The sequence below is a fragment of the Cydia pomonella genome, chromosome 14 (assembly GCF_033807575.1).
Source record: "Cydia pomonella isolate Wapato2018A chromosome 14, ilCydPomo1, whole genome shotgun sequence".
Taxonomy (NCBI): Eukaryota; Metazoa; Arthropoda; class Insecta; order Lepidoptera; family Tortricidae; genus Cydia; species Cydia pomonella.
In genome coordinates this window covers 19262182-19287733 of record NC_084716.1, presented here as the reverse complement: position 1 = coordinate 19287733, position 25552 = coordinate 19262182, and the positions used below count along the sequence as shown (strand labels likewise).

The window sequence follows — 25552 nt, the reverse complement described above, 5'->3', positions numbered from 1 at the left end:
CCTATAAATGGAAAAAACAAAGTATTGACACCTGCATTTTGAAGGCCGGAACTCGGTATGTAGCATTTAAAATCCCACATTGGAAAAAAGAGAACGGCAAAAAAACGTACACTGCTATCCAGTTTATGAGATAGCCGACCATGACCGGCACAACGGTACTGTGGACCGCGCAGCGCTCAGTCGACAGCGCGGCCTTTACCGCCATGGGTCGTTCCTTGTTTAAAACGTACCAAGCTTTCGCCACAAAAAATGTTCGATACGCGACCACGGGCTGCCCGTTTTCGAAACGGCAGCGTTCCCAAATAGCCCCAACCGCTGAGGTTAGCGAAGAAATTTTCACTAACGCCAAACCTTACTCTGAGGTTCCAGGGCCTAAGCCTATTCCGATTTTGGGGAATACGTGGCGTATGGTGCCCGTGATCGGGCAGTACGATATATCGGAGTTCGCGAAAGTGACGAAATTATTCCTGGATAAATACGGTCGGATTGTCAGATTGGGTGGTTTGATTGGACGTCCGGATTTGTTGTTTGTGTACGATGCTGATGAGATTGAGAGGATGTACAGGCGAGAGGGTCCGACACCGTTCAGACCAGCTATGCCGTGCCTGGTGAAGTACAAGTCGGAGGTCAGGAAGGACTTCTTTGGAGAACTGCCAGGAGTTGTTGGGGTGTAAGTACTTATTTTATAATTTTATTTCACCAATTTTCATTAAAGTTTTGCTAGTAAGTAAAAAATGGAAAGTAATCAGCATCCCACATTAATTAAAGAGTGCGTAACATTATTTTGACTAGAATTATTCACTACTTAATAATCGAAATCCATTTAAATTTTGAATCTTAAATCACAAAAGGAAGCTTGCCCCTTAGAAAAATTTCCAAGGAATTTAAAACCTATTCCTTTTTTTGAAGTCTGGTTTTAATTATAAACTATATTTATGTACATACTTTCATATAAATTCCAAAGCACAGTAATGGCAGTAATACACAGAGTGGCGAATTTGCACTATAAGGTTCGAGTAGGATTTGGTCTAGAGTGGCTTGATATTAGGGGCGGCAGTCAATATAGAAAGGAGCTGAGAAAAGGGCGTCTAGTACTTAATCAGGGCCTGAGGCCTAGGAAGGCTAAGGATGCAAATCCCCCACTGATACAATGAATAAAGAATACTATGACATTGCACCAAACTTTGTATTATTTAATTTTGGAACAAAACCAGTATTTTCGCATGTACCTGGGGGCCTACAGAGAAAACCGAAATTCGCGAATTGCGGGAATCTTTCTCTTTTACTCTCACTAAGACGTAATTAAAGTGACAGAGAAAACTGCTCTTCGACTTCGATTTTCGCGGTTATAGCCCTGAGGGCCTTCCGCGAACCACGTTCGATACTTACGTACGAATTTACAAGTGCGACAGAGAGGCAACACGTCTGATGACGACATGATATTTAAATGCCGTTACTAATGTAGTAATTTATGAGTTTTCTCTGTTTCTTAATTTGGTACTTTCACTTTTCGATGACATTTCGAAACGATGACGCAGGTGTTTTGTCTAATTATTTTTATCGCAGTAAAAATCTAGTTAATTATTAATTATAAATAATGGAAATAGGTATATACTTAATTTAGTAATAAGTACCTACATTGAGTAAATTGATCAGTACCCGGGATATTTCATTTTCATTATGCCTTAATTAAAGCTAAATTACTTAAGAGGAAACATTAGTTGTAATTTTTCCACACCTACAATCGTTCTCGACATTTTCGTCTCTGGATTTTGGCCCTAAATGATTTTTTTATGAGTTCCAAATTACCAATACCTGTGTCTCTACGTTTTGACTTTTTGATATTCTTGTTTTTGTAGAAACGGCCAAAAAGCGCTGTAAACAAACGCCTAGCATACAAAACCGGCAACAATAAATAGATAAGGGCTGATTTAGACGGCAGGCGAACTCACATGCGGAATTAGTTACATTGCGGACTACTGAGATTACAACCAATTCGGCCGACCGAGCAAATGCCGCAATGTAATGAAACTCGGATGCGAGTTCTAAATGAGCCCTAATAATAATAAACGCATAAATCAGATAATTTCTTTCTCATTCCGTTCCCAAAATTTCGTTACTATTGGTTAAGTTTTGGAGGAGGAAAATATCGAGAATGAAACCTCGAGTTCTGACATTTTTACGCAGAATTCGCCTAAGTTGCAGTTGTTCTTATCGCACTAATCTTAGGACTTACGAGCCGCCACTGTCAGCGTGACGGAGATAGCATGTCAAACAAATTTGTCAGTAGAATATGGCGCGAAATTCAAATTTTCTACGGAACGATAACCCTTGCCGCTTTTTAGGGTTCCGTAGTTTCTATTGACAGAAATGGCTTGACAGACTTAATTTACCTAAAATTCTCAAACCAATCTGAGTGAGGGCTCAGTTGGTATTTTTGGTTTTTAGGGTTCCGTACCCAAAGGGTAAAACGGGACCCTATTACTAAGACTCCACTGTCCGTCCGTCCGTCCGTCTGTCACCAGGCTGTATCTCATGAACCGTGATAGTTAGTTGAAATTTTCACAGATGTATTTCTGTTGCCGCTATAACAACAAATACTAAAAAGTACGGAACCCTCGTTGGGCGAGTCACTTGTAGCCGCCAATTTGATGACCAACGAAATGTATGTATGGGGTTGAGACATTCACCGTCCAGCGATAATGTTTCGTGTCATCCACGATGACGCGTAGATTTGTCAAATCTAACATTTAATAATATGACATTACAAGGCAAGGCACGCGCCATCCTGAATGGCACGATCTTATACACAGTTAAGTGAAAACACCTACCTAAGTACGTAAATATTAAGAACAAAGCAATATCTCGTTCTTGTATGTCTAGGCCGAAGAAGACAGATAGGTACGGTCACGTCTGAAAATATCGATACGAAAAAAGTGCCAAAAATATGTATACCTACACTACTTTATTGCTTATATATTAAGGTACCTAGTGTATACATACTTTTTCACTCTTTTCGTATCGATATTTTCAGATGTGATTATACTTTTAAGAGCAGCATAACGCAAATCGCAATTTTATGTTGAATCTTAAGATGTTTTATTCAGCGACAAAAGGCATAAAAAATTGACACAAAAAATAAACTAAATTTTCAAGGTCAAATTCCAACAAAAAAAAATCAAATATTGAAGTACTTATAGAAAAAAAGAACGAAAATATATCTAATTTTCATTTATTTTCAGTTGTACCTATATCGTTAGGTACCCTGAATACGATAAAAGTATAATTTAAGTAGGTATACAAAAAATCCAAATCCTGGCTCGTACCAATGAGTTTTTCGGAACTTATGTACGAAATATCATTTGATATTTACCACTAGCTTTTCGGTGAAGGAAAACATCGTGAGGAAACCTGCATACATCTGCTAAGAAATTCAAAGGTGTATGTGAAGTCCCCAATCCGCATTGGGCTAGTGTGGGGACTATCCATCTCGCACATGAGAGGAGGCCTGTGCCCAGCAGTGGGACGTATATAGGCTGAATTATTATTTATATTATTATACAAAAAATACAAATAAAAAAGACCCTTAAAAAGTAAAAAAAATATCTTTATGCAGTACCCCTAGTGTAAATAAATTCGATTTCGAAACGTGACGTACGCGTTTGCGTTAAGTCTCATTTTGTATGGGTTTTTGAACAGGGCGCCAAGCGGGACGTTTTGGAAAGTCAAAAATCTCATACAAAATGACACTTAACGCAAACGCGTACGTCACGTTTCGCTGTCGAAAGTATTTACACTAGGGGTACAGGATATTTTTACTTTACTTTATAAAAACACGTTTTATGGGGGACCCTCCCCCTCTCCCTGTATCCTCCCTCCCTTTTTGCACAAAAAGCGATCTTGTGTTTCTAATTTCCTGGCATCATTATGCCCCCTCTTAATAAAGTTTACACTTAGACGTATTGTTTTATGAAGGTTATGAATCATTCATCCGTATTTGAAGCTAGATCAAGACCACTAGTTATAATTACTTAATTTGCTAACCTATAGTTCGTTTTTAGGGTTCCGTACCAAAAAGGTACAAAAGGAACCCTTAATGGTGCGACACTGTCCCTCCGTCTGTCTGCCACATCGCTAAATATCTCAAGATCTACTTACGCTATCGACTTGATAATCTTGAAATTTGGAATAGTTATGTGTAAGGATAGCATTGAAAGTGTTATTTTATTAAGTATTATTTTTTTATTCACTATGGAATGGATGATAAACATATACCCAATATGAAAGGGGCACATATTTTTCCTGCCTCTACTACAACCTCTTGTACACATCTTGGGGCTCATCCATTAATTACATCACACGAATTTCGAGGTTTTTTGACCCCTCCCCCCTCCTTGTCACACTTGGTCACATTTGGCACACCCCTGGTGTGACGTCACATTTTTAGCAATTTTGTTTTCAACGAAATCGGATTAGGTATTATTAATATATTATCAAAATATTTTTGATAAAAGAGAATCACATAACACAAAAGAAAATTAAACGAATAAAAATGAATATCGTTCCAAAAACTCGCACTGCGAACAAAAAAAAACTGGGTTACTGATGAAGTTAAAGTGACGTCACAAAGTTTGTGACTCCCCCCTCCCCCTTGTCACAACATATCACATTTTACTGACCCCCTCCCTCCCCCTAAACATGTAATGTAATTAATGGATGACCCCTTACGAAGTGTCCAGTGCATACATGCATGCATATGTGTTAAACAAATTAATCTTGTATATTTATGCCTTCCCTTGACACAGGTAGTTGCATTCAGCACGCAACGTATAGACATTTGAATATGCACTATAACTACTCGTTAACAGTTTTAGACCTTGGAAATTGAGTTGAAGGCTTGTAACGAAAAAATAAGTACCTTCCTACTTTAAGTAGTGTTTGCACGACGGATCCGGATCCGACGGATGTATGGGAAGATTCAGATCCGGATAATTTCGTACATTTCGAATCCGGATTTACCTTCTTCTTCCGTTCGCGTTTTCCCGGCATTTTGCCACGGCTCATAGGAGCCTGGGGTCCGCTTGACAACTAATCCCAAGATTTGGTGTAGGCACTAGTTTTTACGAAAGCGACTGCCATCCTGACCTTCCAACCCAGAGGATAAACTAGGCCTTGTTGGGATTCCGCGATCCGGATTTACCGAAACCCTAAATTTAAGGTTTAATTAAGAGTCCGCAGTAAGTTCGGCCGAATTGCACCATCCCATACAATGAAAAACGGAGTTTCGTTCTAATTTTAAAACTAATGGATTGTAATTAGTTTATAGAACAAACGAAATAGAGCAAAAATAAGTTTTTTATGAATAACTTTAATTCGCTGTATTTTTAGGGTTCCATACACCCAAAGGGTCAAACGGGACCCTATTACTGAGACTCCACTGTCCGTCCGTCCGTCCGTCCGTCCGTCTGTCACCAGGCTGTATCTCATGAGCCGTGATAGTTAGCCAGTTGAAATTTCTTCAGATTATATAATATATAATAAATATTATTTCTGTTGCCGCTATAACAAAAAATACTAAAAACATAATAAAATAAATATTTCTCATCCAATCACCGATGTTAAGCAACGTCGGGCGGGGTCAGTACTTGGATGGGTAACCGTTATTATAGATAATGGTATGGAACCCTTTCTGTGCGATTCCGACTCGCACTTTGCCGGTTTTTTTTAACTATGGTATCTAAGGCAATTACTAAAAAAAGTTCTCGTTAGATCCATCGGCCGGAAGTTGGATCTAACGAATAAAAAAATCTCACTAGATCGATCTTGGATCTACTGGTTGGATCTATCGAGAATGAAGGTCATCAAGACCTTTAACATCTCGACAGATGATTTATGCAGCAATTAAAATCACAATTTCAAAACATTTATATCTAAACCACTATTGTGTAAAATATTACACTAATAATCCAGTCAGTAGCCTCTTAAGACGCTGTCAATACCTAAAGCGCGCACACTGTCTATTTGTATCGGAGTAAATGAGATAGCACTGTCGCATGTTACTGGGCCTGGGCAAGGGAATAATAAGAAAAATATTTAAATAAAAAAAAGTGGAGTGTATTATTTTACTCAACCACGGTTTAAATATAAATTTTTTGAAATTGTGATTTTAATTGCAGACCCATAAGTCAAAACAATAAAGACATAAAACCGTTTAATTGTGATTTTAAGACCAATCTTTGCAATTATTTTCTATCGAGCCGATTTCGTTCAATCATGTATCGAGTACAACCACGGTCTTTGAAATATAATTAATATGAACATTATATTTTTCTTACTTGACTAAAACAAATAGTCTTTCTTAAAAAACTGTTTAAGTAACATCAATTTCAAGGACATTGGGTGTTGACTGCCTCTTAACCTACCTTTACACTCGAGTCAAAAACTACTTTTCATTTGAAATACGAAAAAAGTGAAAAATACCTACATGTGTATTTTACAAAACATGACCAAGTATATAGTAGGTATATTATGAGGGCACTTTCAGTTAAGTAACGTATTGTGTAAAAGGATAGTTATTTATGGAATCTAGAGTTGAGTATCAGAATGGATCTCATACAAGAAATCCATTTCGAAACGAATTTTCATTGCTGAGAAATAAAAAGCAATTTTAGTTATTTTTATAGCCCATACGCTTATTTAAAGCAAGTTTTTTGATATATCTTCGTTTAAGTCTAATAATATCGTAAACAAAACTTACACAATACAATGTTGTAAGCAAACGACTTAGCATCTAGAGTCACTTGATCGTTGGGAAAGTAGTAGCATGAGAAAGTCGACCGACGGGTGATATTGTAGCTTTGTAGCGAATCCCAGTAACGGAGTTTTATACACCGTGTTTTTTTCCCGTTCATTTCAAGGGTGCATTCCTGAGCTTAAATTAAGTAACTTTCTCAAAGACACCGGTATTCTAATTAGCTCCATTTTAGAGATAATCAATAATTTCTTTTTATCATATAAGGCCCTTACGAGCGTGTACACTTGCCTTAGGGCCTGTTTACATATCGATTAGTGTTTATACATTAGCTACTAAACGTAAGTCCTGTCTCTTTAATTTTTTGGTTGAATTAAATGTATTGCGCTTCTTTGTTCGCTTCTTTGTTGGCGGTACCTTCCTGTTGCAATTGTTCCCGCTTAGCAGCACTGCGTGTTTTAACGTTTGACATCTTAATAGGCGTACGGAACATAAACGATTCGGTTCGAAAACCAGCTTTTGCAACGGCTGGGAGTCAAAACATCAGTGAAAAGTCCGAAAAATGCACAAAAACTATATTTTTCGAATATTAAAACGGAAAGTAGGTGCACATATAAAAAAATGAGTGCAAAAGACGTGCAGCTGGCGCGGAATCGAATTCGGAACCAAATCGGCTTTGTTCGGACATGCAATAGATGCACCCCTGCCCCCAGCACCTCTCTCAGCTTTTACACACTCATTGACGCTGTTAATGAGATAGTATTTTGCATCGCGAACAACACCAATAAATAAATTTCAATTTTACAGCCATAACAAATATTGAATATTACAACAGTAGCCGTATAGAAAACAATGAATAGTAGTTAACGGTTTCTTGCAATGAAAGTCAACACATTCTTTGTTGTCATTTGTTATGTTACACTCTATCTATTGGTTTGTGTGAAGAATAAAAAGGGAAAAATTTGGCTTGTCTAGACTCCCAATTACATGGACAATGTTATAAAATTATACACGGTGTTTCACGAGGAGCCCTAAAGATTTTAATGGTGTATTCATGAACATATTTAAAGATTATAAATATTAAAATGTCAATGTAAAGATTTAGTTTAGTTTAGTGTAGTTTTATTTTTGTATAGTCTGTATTTAGATTCATTGTAATTTTAAATTTTTATTTATTGTTTCTGACATGTTTTTGTACCTTATTTAAATATATTTATGATTAAAGATTAAAATAAATTTCGGAATTCGCCTAGTTTCAGAGTTAATGATAATTTAAAAAAACATATTTTTATTGTTACTTAGTGCTAATAAACCCCTTATTGATAGCGATCTTGCTACTATGGGGCTTAGTCTAAATATCCTCATTGATAGATTTAAAAAAGTGACAAATAACACTTTGCAAAAACTAGGTTTTCGATAAAAAAAAGTAAAGGGTCTTGACAGAACGGACAACAAAGTGATCCTATAAGGGTTCCGTTTTTAGGGTTCCGTAGCCAAATGGCATAAAACGGAACCCTTATAGTTTCGCCATGTCCGTCTGTCTGTCTGTCTGTCCGAGGCTTTGCTCCGTGGTCGTTAGTGCTAGAAAGCTGAAATTTGGCATGGATATATAAATCAATAAAGCCGAGAAAGTCGTACAATAAAATCTAAAAATTGAATTTTTTTTAGGGTACCTCCCCTACACGTAAAGTGGGGGCGAATTTTTTTTTTCGCTTCATCCCTAGAGTGTGGGGTATCGTTGGAAAGGTCTTTCAAAACTAATGGGGGTTTTCAAGAAACATTTTTTGATAAAGTGAATATATTCGGAGATAATCGCTCCGAAAGAAAAAAAAAATTTGTCCCCCCCCCTCTAACTTTTGAACCATAGGTCCAAAAAATATGAAAAAAATCGTGGAAGTAGAGCTTAAGAAAGACATTAAATGAAAACTATAGCGGACATGATTAGTTTAGTTGTTTTTGAGTTATCGCAAAAAGTTTTCCCTTCATAGTAAAAAGACTTATTTTAATTAGGTACTGATTATGCAAATTTGCCTATTTGTTTAACTCAGGTGAAAGGTACCGTTTCATCCCTTGGTTAACAATTGACTATACTTTAAGCTCCAGTTTAGCTTATTGTGACGGAAGAGTAACTACGGAACCCTACACTGAGCGTGGCCCGACATGCTCTTGGCCGGTTATTTCTTTTTGAGATACGGAACCCTAAAAATAACCTATCCCAATTCAAATTCTGCTTAGCACTGTTGACTCCGGCCTTCGCACGCGAATCTTAAGCCTCTTCTTAGATAATATCTTAACCTTGGTGAGCAAAACTGCGGCATCACTGTACACAATGCTGGTACTTAGCTAGTCGACGCTAAATGTGCTAAATTCGATGACAGATGCATACGTATTTACAGTGTTTAGCTTTGTATTTATCGAGCAGTGTCTTTAGAATTAGCACGCCTTATTGGCTTGGAGGTGTTTCTGAAGGCAATGTAATTATCTCGATGAGTATTAGTTGCCTGTGGAAAGAAAAGTACAGGCAGCGATAAAAGCTTGTACCAAAAATGAAATTTTTGCCATAAACTTATGTTGAAGTACAGGTAGTTTTCTGAACCTACACTTTAACTTTGAAACAACTTTTAAATCAATAGACTAATAAGTAGTTCTCGAGTGACAGACAAACCCCAGACGGACAGAGTAGCACCATAAGGATTCTTTTTTGCCTTTTTGACACGGAAACCTTAAGGGATTTGCCACACTGGATGCGTTCTGCGATCTGCGGTCAGGTCAGTGGTCCGCAGACCGCAGAACGCATCCAGTGTCGCAAAACCTTAAAACTAATGTTTAACAGCGATAGACCTACTCGGAATGGTGAGCTGAGCGCGCCCGAACAATTGAGTGATATCACTCCACTCACCTGGCGATGGTCACTTGTTTTGCTGTTCACACCGTAAAATTACCTACTGCATAACTATAACCCAAGGTCAACCAGTCATTGAAAGTGAATTCTCGCAATTTTCATGTCTTCGCTAAAATGCTATGACTGGTTTTGTTTCTTAAGTTGTTTATGTCACAGTTGTGAACTTGAAACTAATAAACTACATCCGCTGACCTCTGACATCTGAGCAAAAATGCAGGAAATCAATGATATCCGTGTGTTGCGAATGCAACTTATTATTATATAAACGCAGCCGTCGGGCTCGGCTAGTATTCGGAGGCTTTTCAAAAGCACCAATAGGAGCGCTCCACATATTCTGTATCGCGGCCAATTAGAAGCACCTAAACTTAAACCACCTTTTGTACAGATCAAATATTGCAAAATCTCATCATCTTCCATAGTATCATTAACCAACCACTTTCTACATTTAACCGTTTTGGAAAGAACCCTTGTAAACCAGTACCTTTTGGGAAGATTATACCTAACACTTCATTATAAATCGAAGTCTTATTTGAGTCGTCGAGACCTAATAAAGAATATTTTGAAAACTCCATACCTAGTCCATGGTAAAAGAGGTACTTAAGCTTACCGTATTTGCAGCTTTTGTCTACTTTTCATCCAACTCCAAAAAAACGCGTTCTCAATTCGTCGATATCTTTTTATACGAAAATGTAATTGGTAATACTGTATTATAAAATTTTGTAGAGGTACTGTACGCCTTACGAAACATCTTGATTGAGAATACGTACCCGGAGCAGATTTTTTTTAATGTCCGTTCATCTTTGTTTGTTTGTTCAAAAAATGTCTTGTCATTCAAAGTTTATAGCTATACTTTTTTTGTTTTAATTCAGAGGTTTATTTGTTACCTTGTTTGAAAGTAAATACCTACATCGATAAAAAGTCAACAAGATTTATTTATTTATTTATTTAAAATATGTTTACACGACATTAACAGAAATCCAACCAAGATCAAACATATTAACAACAGCACATAATAAAAAGAAGATACAATAACATTGTACACAAAATAAAACAATATTTATTACATTACACTCAAAGGCCTGGCATCCATCACCTCACAGAACCTCAAGCATTCATTTCTCACACTCGCCCACCGCCATGCAATCAGATCGCATTCCGGTGCTGACGCCAAGAGCGCATTAAGCAGTGAGAGAGCACGGGGCAGTGGCGAGTTCCTACGCGACACAGTCCGAGCAGCCGGGACAGCAACAAGAACGCGTCATCGAGGCCTGAGAGATATTTTGTTTGTTATAAGATGTTCTGTTTATAATCCTAGACCAATTCAGTATTTTATGCTTCAGTTTCTTTCAAGGCCCAGCATTGGTTCACGGACTACTGGTTTAACCACTGTTCTAACATTATGGCATGCGTAAACAGAAGGCCAATGCTCCAATGTTGTTATCGTGTGTTAAAAAAAAAGAACTGCGTGATATGTGACCCACATGTGAAGCAGGGCGTGGCGAAAGCGTCACAGATATCGCGTGCCGATCGGCGTCGTGACAAGCACACAGAACTGCGTACCCATTAGATGGCAGGAGAGATGAGGTGAATGAATACACACACACACACATGTGTGTAACCTTCCCAACAGCAGAAATGTAGTGGAATACCGAAGTGTGTGTTTACCTGTAGGTAACATGAGGAACCCGAAAGATTTGAAACACGCACTTCATGTTTTTTTTTTTTAATTTTCGAATGTGTTTGTACATAAGAAGTTAATGTTTTGGTAAAACTGGCACTAAAAATTAATTTTTACGATTTTTTTTTTTGCAAAACCAGTTTTTGCAATGTTTACTTGTCAGTTTTTGACATCTATCAATAAGGATATTTAGACTACGCCCCATAATGGCATCATTGCCATCAAAAATGCGTTTTCCACTGTTTTTTTTTTATTAGTATTAACTCTGAAACTAGGCGAAATCCAGAATATTTTATATGACATTTTAGTCTCTAAATGTGATCAGGCATACGCTGTTAAAATCTTTCGGTTTCCTCATGTTCCACCGTGTATTTTGCCATTTTGGACGCGTAACCCTAATAAAATTATAGTATTTTGTACAACGTTGCATACAATATTTTTCCTACGAGTCAACAAAAATAAATCTTAATTTAGGTAAACAAAGCAAAAGTATATAGCCAAGACGCGCGAGCATACCTTGTTACGCGCCCGGCCCGCCCCGGGCCGCGGCCGGCCGCTCGGCGACACCTCCTCGTAACTCATGAGGCCCTGGTACTTGCTACTTGCTAAATTAAATTTTTGGACAGTTTTTTCTCAATTTTGGCCACCGTAGCCTACGGAGACTAACAAGCAACGCTAAGCGGTCTTCGTAGTCTATGGGTGTTGCTATATTACGGGTGTCACATGCGTGTTTCTAACTTATGAAGTAATTATTTTTACTATGCAACCAAATGAATATTTTGTAAGATGGCAGCAATGCACTTAGTTTAAAACTGTATTCGTTTTGGTTTTGTTAGGTTGGTAGCCATTAATCGCAGTAACGTTATAGCGATTAAAAAAGCACAAGAGCTTTTATGAGGAATAGACAATATAGACTTTTCTTGAAACCTTTTATGTATGTTCTTATATTCGTGTTAATGAATGCATAAATGACAGATAACAGTAGAGGAGTAGGAAAAAGAACAAAAAGTTGACTTATTATAATTTATGAACGACGCTTTAAAATGAATTCTTCGATGATCTCATCTGCTCATAGATGTCAAAGGATGCTGACATTTTTGCTAAGTTAAAAACAACGAGCTAATTCCATTGACATAATATATCTAAGGACGGGCCTTATGGGCACTAAGAATGGTGCTAGTTCAGCTGTGTCACTCACGAATACGTGCCAATCGTGCAGTCTAATGCAACTAGTTGCGTCCAATCGCGCGCGTGATGCGAACTCATCAACCAATCGCGTTGTGGCGTTAGACTGCACGATTGACTCGAATTAGTGTGCGCGACACCCGCTGTACTGGCCCCATTTTCATCACTTGTCACTATGCTTGTCGCTTTCGAACTTACATACTTGTTAGAACGTGACAGGCATAATGACAAGTGATAAAAATGCGACCGTGCTACAGCCGCTGATGTGATCTTTTATATCTAGTTCGAGGTACATACATATGGCGTTGAAACTCTAGGTCCATGGGGTCACAAGTTTTTTGCAGAAATCGCGAAGCGTCTGATTGACGCTACTGGTGACCGAAGAGCTAGCTGCTTGCTCGCACAACGTATTAGTATTGCGATACAACGAGGAAATGCCGCTAGCATCCTTAGTAGAATGCCTCAAGGAGCTATTTTAGAAATAAGCTAGTTATAGTATTCCTCTGTATATATCATATATCCATTATATTTAGATAAATAACTTGAATAAGGGTTACTTTGTAGGTGTCCTGAAGAAAGGTCAGGTCAAGAAAACCTTTAAAAGGTATGTCAGGATCGTAGCAAGTGGAAATCCGTGGTCTCTGCCTACACCTCCGGGAAATAGGCGTGATTATATGTATGTAGGTAAAATATGAGGATTTGTAGATTGTAGTAATTATTTTTTGACGGGGAGTTCCGAATTTGTTAAACCTAGGTTCATAGATAGCTAAAGCAGGATGCAGCTATCGGCTAGAGTGAAATATGCCTACGTTTATTAGTTCCTCACTGTATTGTAAGTTGAACATTACCTTCTGTTGTTAGTTCTGAAAGTAGGATCGTCGGCTAGTATGCACTAGGTTTTAGTTAGGCTTAAAGTCGATAAATCAAGACAACCGCAATGAAGATTGCCTTACGCAAATAATACAGTTGAGAGGTGCGAAGTTATAATTAGGAACAATTCAGTCAAGTTCCAACAACTGTTAAATATGTAGATATTCTATTGAGCATTTGAGTATTAGGGAGAAAATGGCTTTGTCTATACGTAGTTATTTCTATTTATTTATAAGATAAGGGCTTGTACACAAATCACGCGAGGTTCGATAGGGGGGGGTCACGAAGACATCACGAGAGATCACGTTGGGGGAGGGGGGGTATAAGAAAACCTCACGAGTATTATTCTATGGTGAACGAAACTCAGAAAAAATATCTATAACATACTTTTTCTCGGTTTTCGTAAACACAAATCTTCACTTGGCACTTCAAAATAGCGAGTCTTAACAAGATTTACTCTATACAATACTGTTTATCTGAAAATTAGGTCGAGCGAAAAATAAAAATACACGTGAGGTTATGTGGGGGAGGGGGTGTTCGCCAAGAACCTCACCAAATATCAACAAGGGGGAGGGTGGGTCAACAAGTAGCCGAAAAAAGCGTGATCATCGTACAGACGCTGTTAGGCCAAATTTTTGTTTTAAAATTTACATGTTCTTTCATAAACACAAATACCTACTATAAGGACATAATGGTTATGAACATGATGAAAGTAGATATAGATATAAGATAGGTACCTACACCTACCTATAGTGTTTATTCTACGTAACATTTGTTTGAGTATTTGCTGAACATACTTCGCAAGTCAACAATAATGTTGGACTTTATGATTACTATTGACTATGCTTTCGAGACACTTCTAACATTTGTTTGAGAAAATAATCTTGAGTTTCTGATACAATTACGATTATATTGATTTGCAAATTCTTCAATACTATATTGTCTCGAAGCTGGTGAGAATAGTTTGCTGGAACCTCAAGGTAAGGTACTATTAGAGTCTGATGGGGTATTCCATGTAGAAAGTACATTCCACATCAAACGACCTTAACACACACACACACACACACACACACGCACACACGCGCACAGGCGCACACGCGCACACGCGCACGCGCGCACGCACGCACACGCGCACGCACGCACGCAATACCGGAAAACTAAGTTACTCTGAACCATTTTTATATTACATATAACACTTTTTTATGCAGAAGAATAATATAACAATCTACAAGATATGAGCAATGATATGTTTTCTCTAGAAATCTATTTTAATTTAATTATGTAGAGAAAAAAAATCTTGAAGTACCCCTATTTCTTTCACTTGTATCCTTATTACTACTGCAAGTTTAATCGAAAATATATAATATGAAATCTTGTAGGTCCTACATTGAAAATCTGGGACACAACCAATTTAGTCCCACAGTAAGGCTCAATATTAAGGCCTGTGTTTGCAGGCATAACAAAATGCAGTAATATTTTTTTTTATTCTCCCATCCATTTTTACTAGTATGTAATTTCATTCATTCATCATTCGTTGCCTTTCCTTAAATTGTGTGGCCTGTAGATTTTTAGGACTTGCGTAGTACCTACACATAAAATCTAAGTCATTCTTTAGCCGTGCAACTGACGAGGATGCGTCAGTGTTTACAAAAATAAATATCCATTAACACTTCTTCCATACAAGTTGTAAGTATGTTCAACGTGTTAACAAAAGGTACCACATCGTACATCCGACGTATATGGAATTTCCGACAAGTCCAAGTCAAACAAATGACCATCACTGAGAGGACTCAAAAATCGCGCGAGGAATACGAAATAAGATTCCATTGTCTTTAAAACAAAAGAAGCAAGATGCTTTCATGATTTCTATAGACATAATGCCTTTTGAAGTTAGTTTTGAATTGCCAGCTATTAAATATCGTTGTATATCAAAAGTCGTATCATCGTATGAAACTATAAAGCGCGGGTTGTTTTATGCGATGAACGCAGCGTTGAACGCATGGTCGCATACGTGTTAACGTATGGAATAGGATTTTTATATTTATATGTCTTTTCCATCACGGAATAATGGTGTTCTGGACCTTTGGGAGGCGTGTGCGGAGCCGAAGCCAACACGTAGAAGCCCTTTTGACACTTTAATGAAATCGGATGTTGCCCTTGCCCATGTCATGGGACGCACGCAGGGACAGCACCCGTCAGGATGTAAGGAATATTTGAAAGTTGATGGAATCTAAAATGAACTGGGCTACTGGGTGAAAGCGATGGATTAAATACTGGGTATAGGATAAAAAAACAGGACACCTGCTTAATAAGACGGTATTCAATTTTATTTCCGGCAGATCCCCACAAGATGGGTCCCCACGAAAAGCGACATCTAGGATGGCTCAATGACAATACCGGTGTGAGCGGCTCAGGGATGTTGCGAGGTGTACGCCTCTTTCTACCCAGATTTATATTATTATTATATTTATATTAATTTTTAGGAATGTATGAAATATGACAATGCGCTTACCGCTGTGTTTACCGCGTAAAACCATATAGTGTCATTATATTATGTAAAATGACATTTTTCCTACATTCCGTTGATCGCATGCGTTTCACGCTGCGATTATCGCACAAAACAACCGCGCACCAGGAAAAAATACTACCGACGTCGTTTGTTATTTTAATATTGCATTGTTGAGATGTTCCGTGAGATGATGCAGAACAGAATATAGTCGTTCGTGTCATCCACGATGGCGCGCAGATTTGCCAAATCTAACCTTTAACAACATGACTTTAGGAGTCAAGGTACGGGTTCGTGAATGACAATATACCTACGAGTATGTCAATTAACTTTTATCGATATGTCTCGCTCGATCTAGAACCGTACAAGCAACTTTTTCCAACAAGGCAGCAAATTTATTTTTTTACTGCGAATGCTGTTTATGAGTCGCAAGCAAAAGAAGGATTCTCTCATTTCTACTGTACTAAGCAAGAGGCTTAAGGTGTCCGGTACAATAAACTAATCTCGCACCCACACACCTTTCACTTAAGTAGCAAGACCAATATACTTATTTTTTTTTATTACAGATAAATCACAATTACAGAATATTTGATCAAAAAGTATCGTTAAACCACAATGGTTTGTCTCGATACGCCATTCCGCAGTATTTAATAGCTATACAATGCAATAGACATACATATCTAATTCGTTATTATTAGAGGTCAAGAAATACTAAAAAGAGGAATTTAAATGCTAGTAGAGCTAATATAAAAGATAGAAGTGCCCAAAAATCACAAATATATCTTTAGGTACCTCAATTGATTGCGCCAAGTGAGCAAAGTACAACTTTGCAACGTAACCTTGAATAACAACCTTCCTCATTCATTTCAGACATGGCGAAAAATGGCGTCAGTTCCGCTCAAAAGTCCAGCGCCCCATCCTCCAGCCTCAAACCGTGAAGAAATACGTGGCCCCCATCGAGACCGTTACTGAGGACTTCATCAGGTACATGGAGAACGCGAGGGACGAGCTTGGGGATCTGCCACATGAGTTCGATAATGATATTCATCGGTGGTCTTTGGAATGTAAGTTATATCTGGTTCTATACTATCCCAATCGCAAAATGTCCTTTTGTACCATAAAACTACCAAGTTATAGTTCAAAATATCCTAATTAAGGTCCAAAACTAACTTGATGCAGTTCCAAGTCAAAATATAAATATCAAAAATGGAAGAAAAAACTGAGACAAAACTGAAAAGAACATTGTTATTTTTTAACCGACTTGAAGATTTCAAAAAGAGGAGGTTATCAATTCGGTGTGTGTGTTTTATTTTATGATTGTTACTCCATAATTGTTGGGTGTTGTTGGTCATAGGTGCCTAGCCTTTCAAAGATAGCATACACCAGAGAATTTGGGACGGGTACCGTCGTGGCCGTAGTTCGGGTTCGATTCCCGCCTTGGCCACCGGTGGACTTGGTAACTTTTTAGTGTATGATGTCTATTTCAGTTTATAAGAACATTGTTATTGATACGTAATTACGTATTATACCTTTGGATCATAATTGCAGTATTGAACCATCATATTTCGGTGATTTTATGGTACCTTTGAGAAACGCCCTGTCTATAAATGGCCGTATTGATCCAATAAGTATTAGCCCAGTTTCCTCGCGATGTCTTCCTTCACTGAAAAGCGTCTAGTAATAATGATTTAACTAACTTTTATGGAGCAGATCGTCTGCAAGCGATATATATCCCTACTAGGTATAATTTCTTTTGTTAATAATATCGAAATTACAGTCTTAAAATACGAAGGTTAAAACTATTGATCAATATAAATATCCCTGGTAAAACATAAAACCACACTATTTTTACAAACTCATAATCTACTTTTTTAATACATTGACAACAACGCCATCTATATTCCAGGTATCGGACGAGTAGCGCTCGACACGCGGCTTGGCTGCCTATCATCCGAGCTGACCAAAGAATCGGAGCCGCAACGCATTATAGATGCGGCAAAATTCGCACTGAGGAACGTAGCTGTGCTTGAGCTGAAGGCGCCGTACTGGCGGTATATACCGACGCCGCTATGGACGAAATATGTTAATAATATGAACTTCTTTGTCGAGTAAGTAACATAATTTGCAATTTGCTTTCATATGTCCGGATATTTTCTTCTACAGGTCGCAGTTCTTAACCGATTCTTGTGAAATTTTGTAAGCAGGTTTGATGATTAAATATATATTTTTTATCGATTCAGTTTTTGGATATTTTTTTAAAATGGCGGAGCCACGGGGGTTCGCGAGTTCTGCAGCTCACAGAGCCACTAGTTTAGTCTTTAGTACCAAGTTAGTTCCACAGGGGGTAGTCTCCACTTTGTAAGTCGAATTTCGTGAATCTTTGTACTATCGATCTGTCACTCATATACTTTTAAATCGAAAAGGATAGAAATATACCATCTTAAATTTCGATTTTTGCTGTAGATTCTTCGGTCATGCTTTGTTTAAAGGATTTGATACTAAACCTTGGTAGGTAACAAATCTGTTCAAGGGTCTTACGGGCTTATAGCAGAAAAACTCCAAGATAGTTAAAAGAGATGTATAATCTGTCTTATGGCACAGGAAGAGTGAGAATATGACATGCAAACTTTTAGTACACTTTATTATATGAGCGACGGCTGGCCTCCCCAGGTCATCATATAAACGAAGTGTGTTCAAATACCAAATAAAAACTTAAATTTCTTGGATTTCAATAATAAATGACAATATTGTATGAATTGGTGGAATGTTTATAATAAGATGAACCCACTCCATACTTGAAAAATAGTTCCATTCAATTCCGTTATTTTGAATCTACGACTTTATTAATTAATTTTATGGTTTTTATTTCAGGTTGTGCTCAAAATACATCAACGAAGCGTTAGAAAGACTAAAGACCAAGAAAGTGACCTCGGAAAACGACTTATCCCTTCTAGAGCGCGTCCTGGCCAGCGAAGGCGATCCCAAGATAGCCACCATCATGGCACTTGACCTCATTCTTGTGGGAATTGACACGGTAATTTATCTTTGTTAATTCCCTTAACCCTTTATTGCATGTCCTAAAAAATAATACTTGTTTAAATTTGATCATTTATAGCTGTCAATAGAGTTGAACATTATAACTGCCATAGGTACCAGGAGGCTTACGAACTATATTGGTATACTTCGATTATTTAATAGCGATTATGTCTCATTTTTTTACCCACGACAGTTTCCAATTATTTCATTTACGACTTGTTTACATATAACTACTTTACTTAGTAATCATTCTTGAATAATACTCATCAGAAAAAAAAGTGGTTGAAATGTTGACTTAGTTTTTACATGGAGTTTTCTATCATTGTGTCATGTATTTAAAAACCCGGCCAAGTGCGAGTCCCAACTCGCGCACCGAGGGTTCCGTACAAACTTTCAATTATCTCATCTAACAATAAACACGAAAGGCTTTTGACCATAAGTATACTAAACATATTTGTGAACAGCGCCATTTATCTGTAAATTGGCTAACTAATTCGCGCAACGTGTGTCATGTTGTTTTTTTTGTATATTTTTTTTATATTGTGAACCTTTTCAATAATTTTTGTTTTATTTGAAAGAATGTGTTTTTATTGTAATCTCATAGAAATTTCAAGTATAATAAACACCAACTAAGGAGGCTAAATTGCATATAAAATTAGTAAATGTTTTTTAATAATTAACAAAAAGTTATCAAGATAGATGTCTGATTATATTTTTCCTGTATTATTTATGATAATGTTAATATGATGTAAATATTTAATAATTTAATTCGAGTTCTTTCAAATGATACCCCACTTGACTTTGGCAATGTGACAGATAGACGGATGGATGGATGGATGGACGGACGGACGCAAGGACAAAGTCGCACCATAAGGGTTCCTTTTGTGCCTTTTTGGTACGGAACCCTAAAAACGTTGCAATGACAATTTATAGGTAAAAAGACTTACTAAATCAATTTCATTGCATTCCTTCAATCGAATCTGTATTCATATCCATAAAGAGAAGATTATTTTGTAATGAAATACATTTCTCTCCATTCCAGATATCAATGGCTGTCTGCTCAATCTTATACCAAGCGGCCACGCGTCTGCCGCAACAAGAAAAGATGGCGGAGGAGATCGCACGAGTCTTCCCTGATCCTACTAAGCCCATCAATTATGCTGATCTGGATAAGCTGCATTATACTAAAGCTTTTGTTAGAGAGGTTTTCAGGTAAGATTCTATTTTTAACCCTCGACGTAAAATTAGCGGTGTTATATTCCTCATCGTTTTTGATTACAGCGATCCTAAATAAACTTTATGAACGTTGTCTAGCATGAGCACTCTATTGCACGCGTGACAAGTTGGCCAGCTGCGTTGAATGTGTACACGTAGGAGGGCTTAGGTCTCTCTTTCCGTAACTGGCGTTTTATGTCTAGGCTAGTGAGGTGATTATCTTCAAATGTTTTGACACCGTTATGGACGGTAGAACGCCAGAAAGACCTCCTCCCAGCAAGCTCCTCCCAACGCTCGCTATTGTTGGAGAGTCATGGAGTGGTTTTAGGTGAAAAACTCTAGGAAACTATAATCAGCATTATAGAGTAATAGTTAACAGTATATGTCCCGTCTAGAGGATTTACCATCATGCATTATTTTTAATAGTATTCCTCAGTAGCTATTATATTAACTTAGATGGCGCTAAAAGTCACATGATTGTTATTTCCGGTTCAAATACTTCAGTTCAGTACTTCTTTATAAAACTTATAAAATAATTCAGTTCAGTGTTACTTTTTAAAAGTAATTGCACTGTAATAACTGGAGCAGTTTCATAGTTTAGGTAAACTTTTGATACAGGCGTGTTTAACTGATAATCCAATTTCTATGAAGCGTATTAATACATATATTAATATATCAATGTGAGGAAAAACATTAAAGTAATAAAGCTGTTACTATTTTAAATTCTAATTATACTATAACTTGATGCGTCTATTACAATAATTCTTAATAAAACTTAATAAAGTCATTTTTTATTTTTGCAGAATGTATTCAACTGTCATAGGCAATGGCCGTACTTTGCAAGAAGACGATGTCATTTGCGGATATCATATTCCTAAGGGGGTAAGCAAACGAAGCATTATTTTAATTGTTATTGCTAACTTCTAGCATATTTGAAAAAAGAAAAAATATCTTACGTAGGGAAATTCGTAGCCGTCCTTAGTTGCTTCCAAAGGAAGTAATATCAACTCCCTAATATAGTAGAGCCAGACTCTTAAATAACCTTGTTTGACTAGACTTAAATCAACTGGGATATGCACCCATATTTTTGAGCTCCCGATATTGTTTTCGGGTAACTGAAGATAGCGGGTGGACGTCGATTTAAACCTTGCCTTGTTTGGCTTCAAAATCAAATGACATCAAATCTCATTTTCCTTCCAGGTTCAAGTGGTATTCCCCACCATAGTGACCGGCAACATGGAGCAGTTCGTGTCCAACCCGTTGGAGTTCAAGCCAGAGCGCTGGCTGGAGGGCGACGGGCGGCTGCACTCCTTCGCGTCCCTGCCTTACGGATTTGGAGCCAGGATCTGCTTGGGACGGCGGTTCGCTGATTTGGAGATACAAGTTCTGCTGGTTAAGGTAATTGTAGCTCTTGTTGTACTAGAACACGCAAGCAAGAGATGGTCAATCTCAATGATCGGGCTGTGTCTGATTTTGCTTAGTACACAGTCAATAGTATTCAGTCATTCGGTTCTTGTCTGTTTGAATTTTTTGTCTTTTAATTATTTATATAAGAATTCAAGCCTTGGCGACCCTCTACATCTCTAAGGATAATTTAATATCTTTTTTTATATTTTATCTCTGACCCTTAGAGACTTATACATCTCTAAAGAATTTTAGTATTTTATGGTTTTATTTTTTTTATCATAGTTTTTTTTGTGTAATTTGACATTTAGAGACAGTATACATCTCTAATAAAGTATTTATTATTTCATCGATTCCATATTTGTAATTGTTTTTTTTTTTAATTTTTATTGTTTGTAAAAATGGACATGTAAAAGTGCCCCTGTGGCCTATTTGCTGAATAAATGTTTGATATTTTGTTTGATTTGATTTGAGTCAGATTAAACACATTTTTGCTATCATCTGATGCTCTGTCATATATTTGATGCTAACTCTAACATTTCCTCCCTGATCAAGATCTTTATTAGCTGCAACAAACACTATTTTAGGTACAGGGCTTATAGGGAACGTGTATGAACTGTAGGGGTCAGCACAGAAGCCGCCTGTTTATTGGCGAGAAGTGTAAATGTCGAGTTTAAGCTTCTAATGTAGTCTACAAAATGGTAGAACTTACAATGCACAAGTAAACGTACGTGATTCATGATTAGTGTCATTAGACTTAAATCGACCGGGATATGGACCGTGATTACTTTTTATATTGATTTTGAGTTCCCGATATTGTTCACTGGTAACGGGTGATAGCGGGCGGTTGAATTTGAGTAGACCGCGCTCGGTCTACCCTCAATCGTGCGCGTCGGCTGCTAATATCGGAAGCTCAAGGCAGCACTTGCTTTGCCGTGAAGTGTCAATGTAGAGTTTATGTTTCCCATTCAGGCCACAAGATGGCAGACCCACCAACGCGCACGACCGGGAATGTACTTGTAGAAAATCGAAGTTTCGTCTGTTTGCTTCTCTATTTCTTGCATAGGTACTAAAGCGATAAGGAGGGATATAGACGTTTAATATCGTCACATACAGGAATAGGTAGTTAACAAATAGGTAATCACAACACGTCCAATATTTGTTTCTAAAAGCAGTATAAATTTTGAGTTACATGCCGATTTCTTAACATAGCAACAACTATGGACACATCGCTGAATGACCCCACATAAAATTGAGACCAAAATAAGTTGACAGCGATTTTGATAGTCCAGACGGTGCAAATGTCAAAGTAAACGTCGTAATTTGATATGTTTGACGTATAAAATAACACATTCACCATCTGGGCTATCAAAATCGCTGCCAACTTATCTTGGTTAGACTCTAGTTACTTAGCTTAAGGTACTTTAAACTTTTCTTCTTACTTAGGGCCTGTTTCACAATGTCCAAGTAAAGTCCCGAATAAGCTACTCGCCACTTATCTGACGAGTAGTCATTGTTGGCGTTTCACAATCTTCAAATAAGCTTAACTGGTAGACAAAATGCTAAGATTAGTAGGAAATTTTATCTGGCAGTTAATTTGCTTGTTAATTAGCTATCCAATTTATTAGTTTGTTTATTAGCTCAACGAGGGGTGGGAGGGGGTTAGGGTCGGCAACGCGCATGTAACTCCTCTAGAGTTGCAGGTGTACATAGGCTACGGATACTGCTTACCACCAGGCGGGCCGTATGCTTGTTTGCCACCGACGTAGTATAAAAAAATCCAATACTTGGGAATTGCGAAACAGGCCATATATTAATATGTTATGTAGTCGAAATTTTTTAAACAAATATTTTGTTCCAGTTAATCCGCCGATACCGGCTAGAATACCACCACGAGCCCCTGGACTACGCGGTTACTTTCATGTACGCGCCAGAGGGCCCGCTGCGCCTGCGCATGATTGAACGATAAGCAATACCGACTGTTCGATCTTATGTAGTTGTACTAAGGTTTACGAATAGTTAAGTTGGTTAGTTACCCATACAATATAAATAAGAAAATAAGAAGTAAGGTTCTCACTTCTTAGATACATCGCACGCCAAGAATAAGCGGGCAACTCGCTCGTTTCTTCCTAGAACGTGCCGAATCTGGGCTATAACCGCGAAAATCAAAGTTCGTCAATTGCGGGCATTTTTCTCTGCCACTCTAATTACGTCTTAGTGATAGTAAAAGAGAAAGATACTCGCAATTTGCGAATTTCGGTTTTCGCGGTAGGCCCCCTGGAATGAGTTGCCTCCTGAGTCCTGAGGTATTTCTTTTGCGCTACGACATGGGATTCTTCAAGAAGCGGGTATTTAGGGTTCTCAAGGGTCGGCAACGCTTAAGTGGCTCTTATGATGTTGCTTACGTCATGGGCCACGATGACCGCTTTCCATCAGGCGGCTCGTCTGCTATACTAAAACATTTAAAAAAATATTAGAATTAATCCGAAAGGTTAAGCCGTTGACTAGGTTTAGCGACGCGCGCTCACGTGATTTTACAAACGAAGATGAAAATCGTTGATAGAAAACGTCAGTTGAAAATGAATAATGTATGGACATAGTCACATGACTTTTTGTAGCGTCTGTTATCCTGATACATTGTTACTTTTAATTTGGCTTTTGTTAATGTATGATTATCATCTTGGTCAGGCCCCTGGAGGCGGTGCTAACGTTTCAATAATCGCTTGCGATAGACCCTGGGGGGCCACGTCGTAGTGGATTGTTTTTTTTTTATACTACGTCGGTGGCAAACAAGCATACGGCCTATCTTATGGTAAGCAGTCTCCGTAGTCTATGTACGCCTGCAATTCCAGAGGAGTTATATGCGCGTTGCCGACCAGTACTCCTTAAAAGCCAAGTACATAATATGTTAGGCCGATTTGTAGAAAATTTCAAGGAGTACTTTATGTATTAATCACGTGCCCCTCCCCTTGATCGACATCAACTTCTCTACATTCTATTACCAATCGACGCGGTATTTATGCATATCACAAACCCAAGCACAATTTATCGATGATCGGCGATCGATCGCATGGTGTGCATTTACAGATAGAGATCTGGCTGCGAATTTATCGTTCATGTTTTCGATACCTAGTTAAAATAATGGAGCGAATAACGTTTTTAACTTTCTTGGACAGAATATGTAAATATAATTAATGTAATATAAATACAGAAAAGAGTGCATTACCTACTGCAGGATATCGTTACGTAATAGTTATAGAATTATTGAAATCATTAGTACAGCCGCATTCAGATATATCCGAGCGGCCAAGGTGCTCATTAATATCTGAACACGCCTCTATTGTCAAGGCGCTAGAGTGCGTGTTCAGATGTTTTTGGGGTCATCGACCGCTCCGATATATCTGATGGCGACGTACGTCCTTAACAAATACTTTTACGTTCCACCGAGTAACTCTTTATATTACCTATACCTACCTACGAGATAATACTTAATATGATGAATTAAAAAACCATTGTGATTAAACCCAAGTAAAATAGGTACAGTCAGCGTCAAATACTTCGTAGCAGTCAAAGTAGCCAAATAGTTCGGTACACCATATATTTAGTATGGTGTACCGAACTATTTGGCCACTTTGACGGCTACGAAGTATTTGACGCTGACTGTACATGATTTATATTTTTTTAATATCGACTGCACGTTAAATATATGTATTTTTACATGAGTGTATACATATATAAGATTGTAATTTTCATTTTTAAATGTAACATAGTATTACTTAAGTCTTATCATGTAAATAAAGTTTTTTACAAATTAATAAACATGTTTTTGTCTATATTTTTTCTAAATAAGTAATTAGTAGTCTGCAGTTCACGGAGCCATTAGTAAATTAATTATAAATAACATAGATTTTCTACATTTAACCATTACAAAACAAAACAATACTTAGTTGAAATTATAAGATGCTCACTATAAAGTGTCTCTTCTGCATTAACTTATCCACGAGT

The 25552-nt window shown here is 37.6% G+C and overlaps 1 protein-coding gene across 1 annotated transcript; it reads left to right on the top strand.

Annotated features, from left to right (window-relative positions):
* Positions 1–99: 99 nt before the first annotated feature.
* Positions 100–25366, top strand: LOC133525111 (probable cytochrome P450 301a1, mitochondrial). The gene is made up of 8 exons (XM_061861363.1): positions 100–670; positions 16763–16956; positions 17799–18000; positions 18764–18926; positions 19971–20140; positions 20947–21025; positions 21344–21541; positions 23409–25366. Exons 1-8 carry the CDS (start codon positions 141–143, stop codon positions 23514–23516), a joined length of 1644 nt encoding a protein of 547 aa, XP_061717347.1. The 5' UTR covers positions 100–140; the 3' UTR covers positions 23517–25366.
* Positions 25367–25552: the final 186 nt, after the last annotated feature.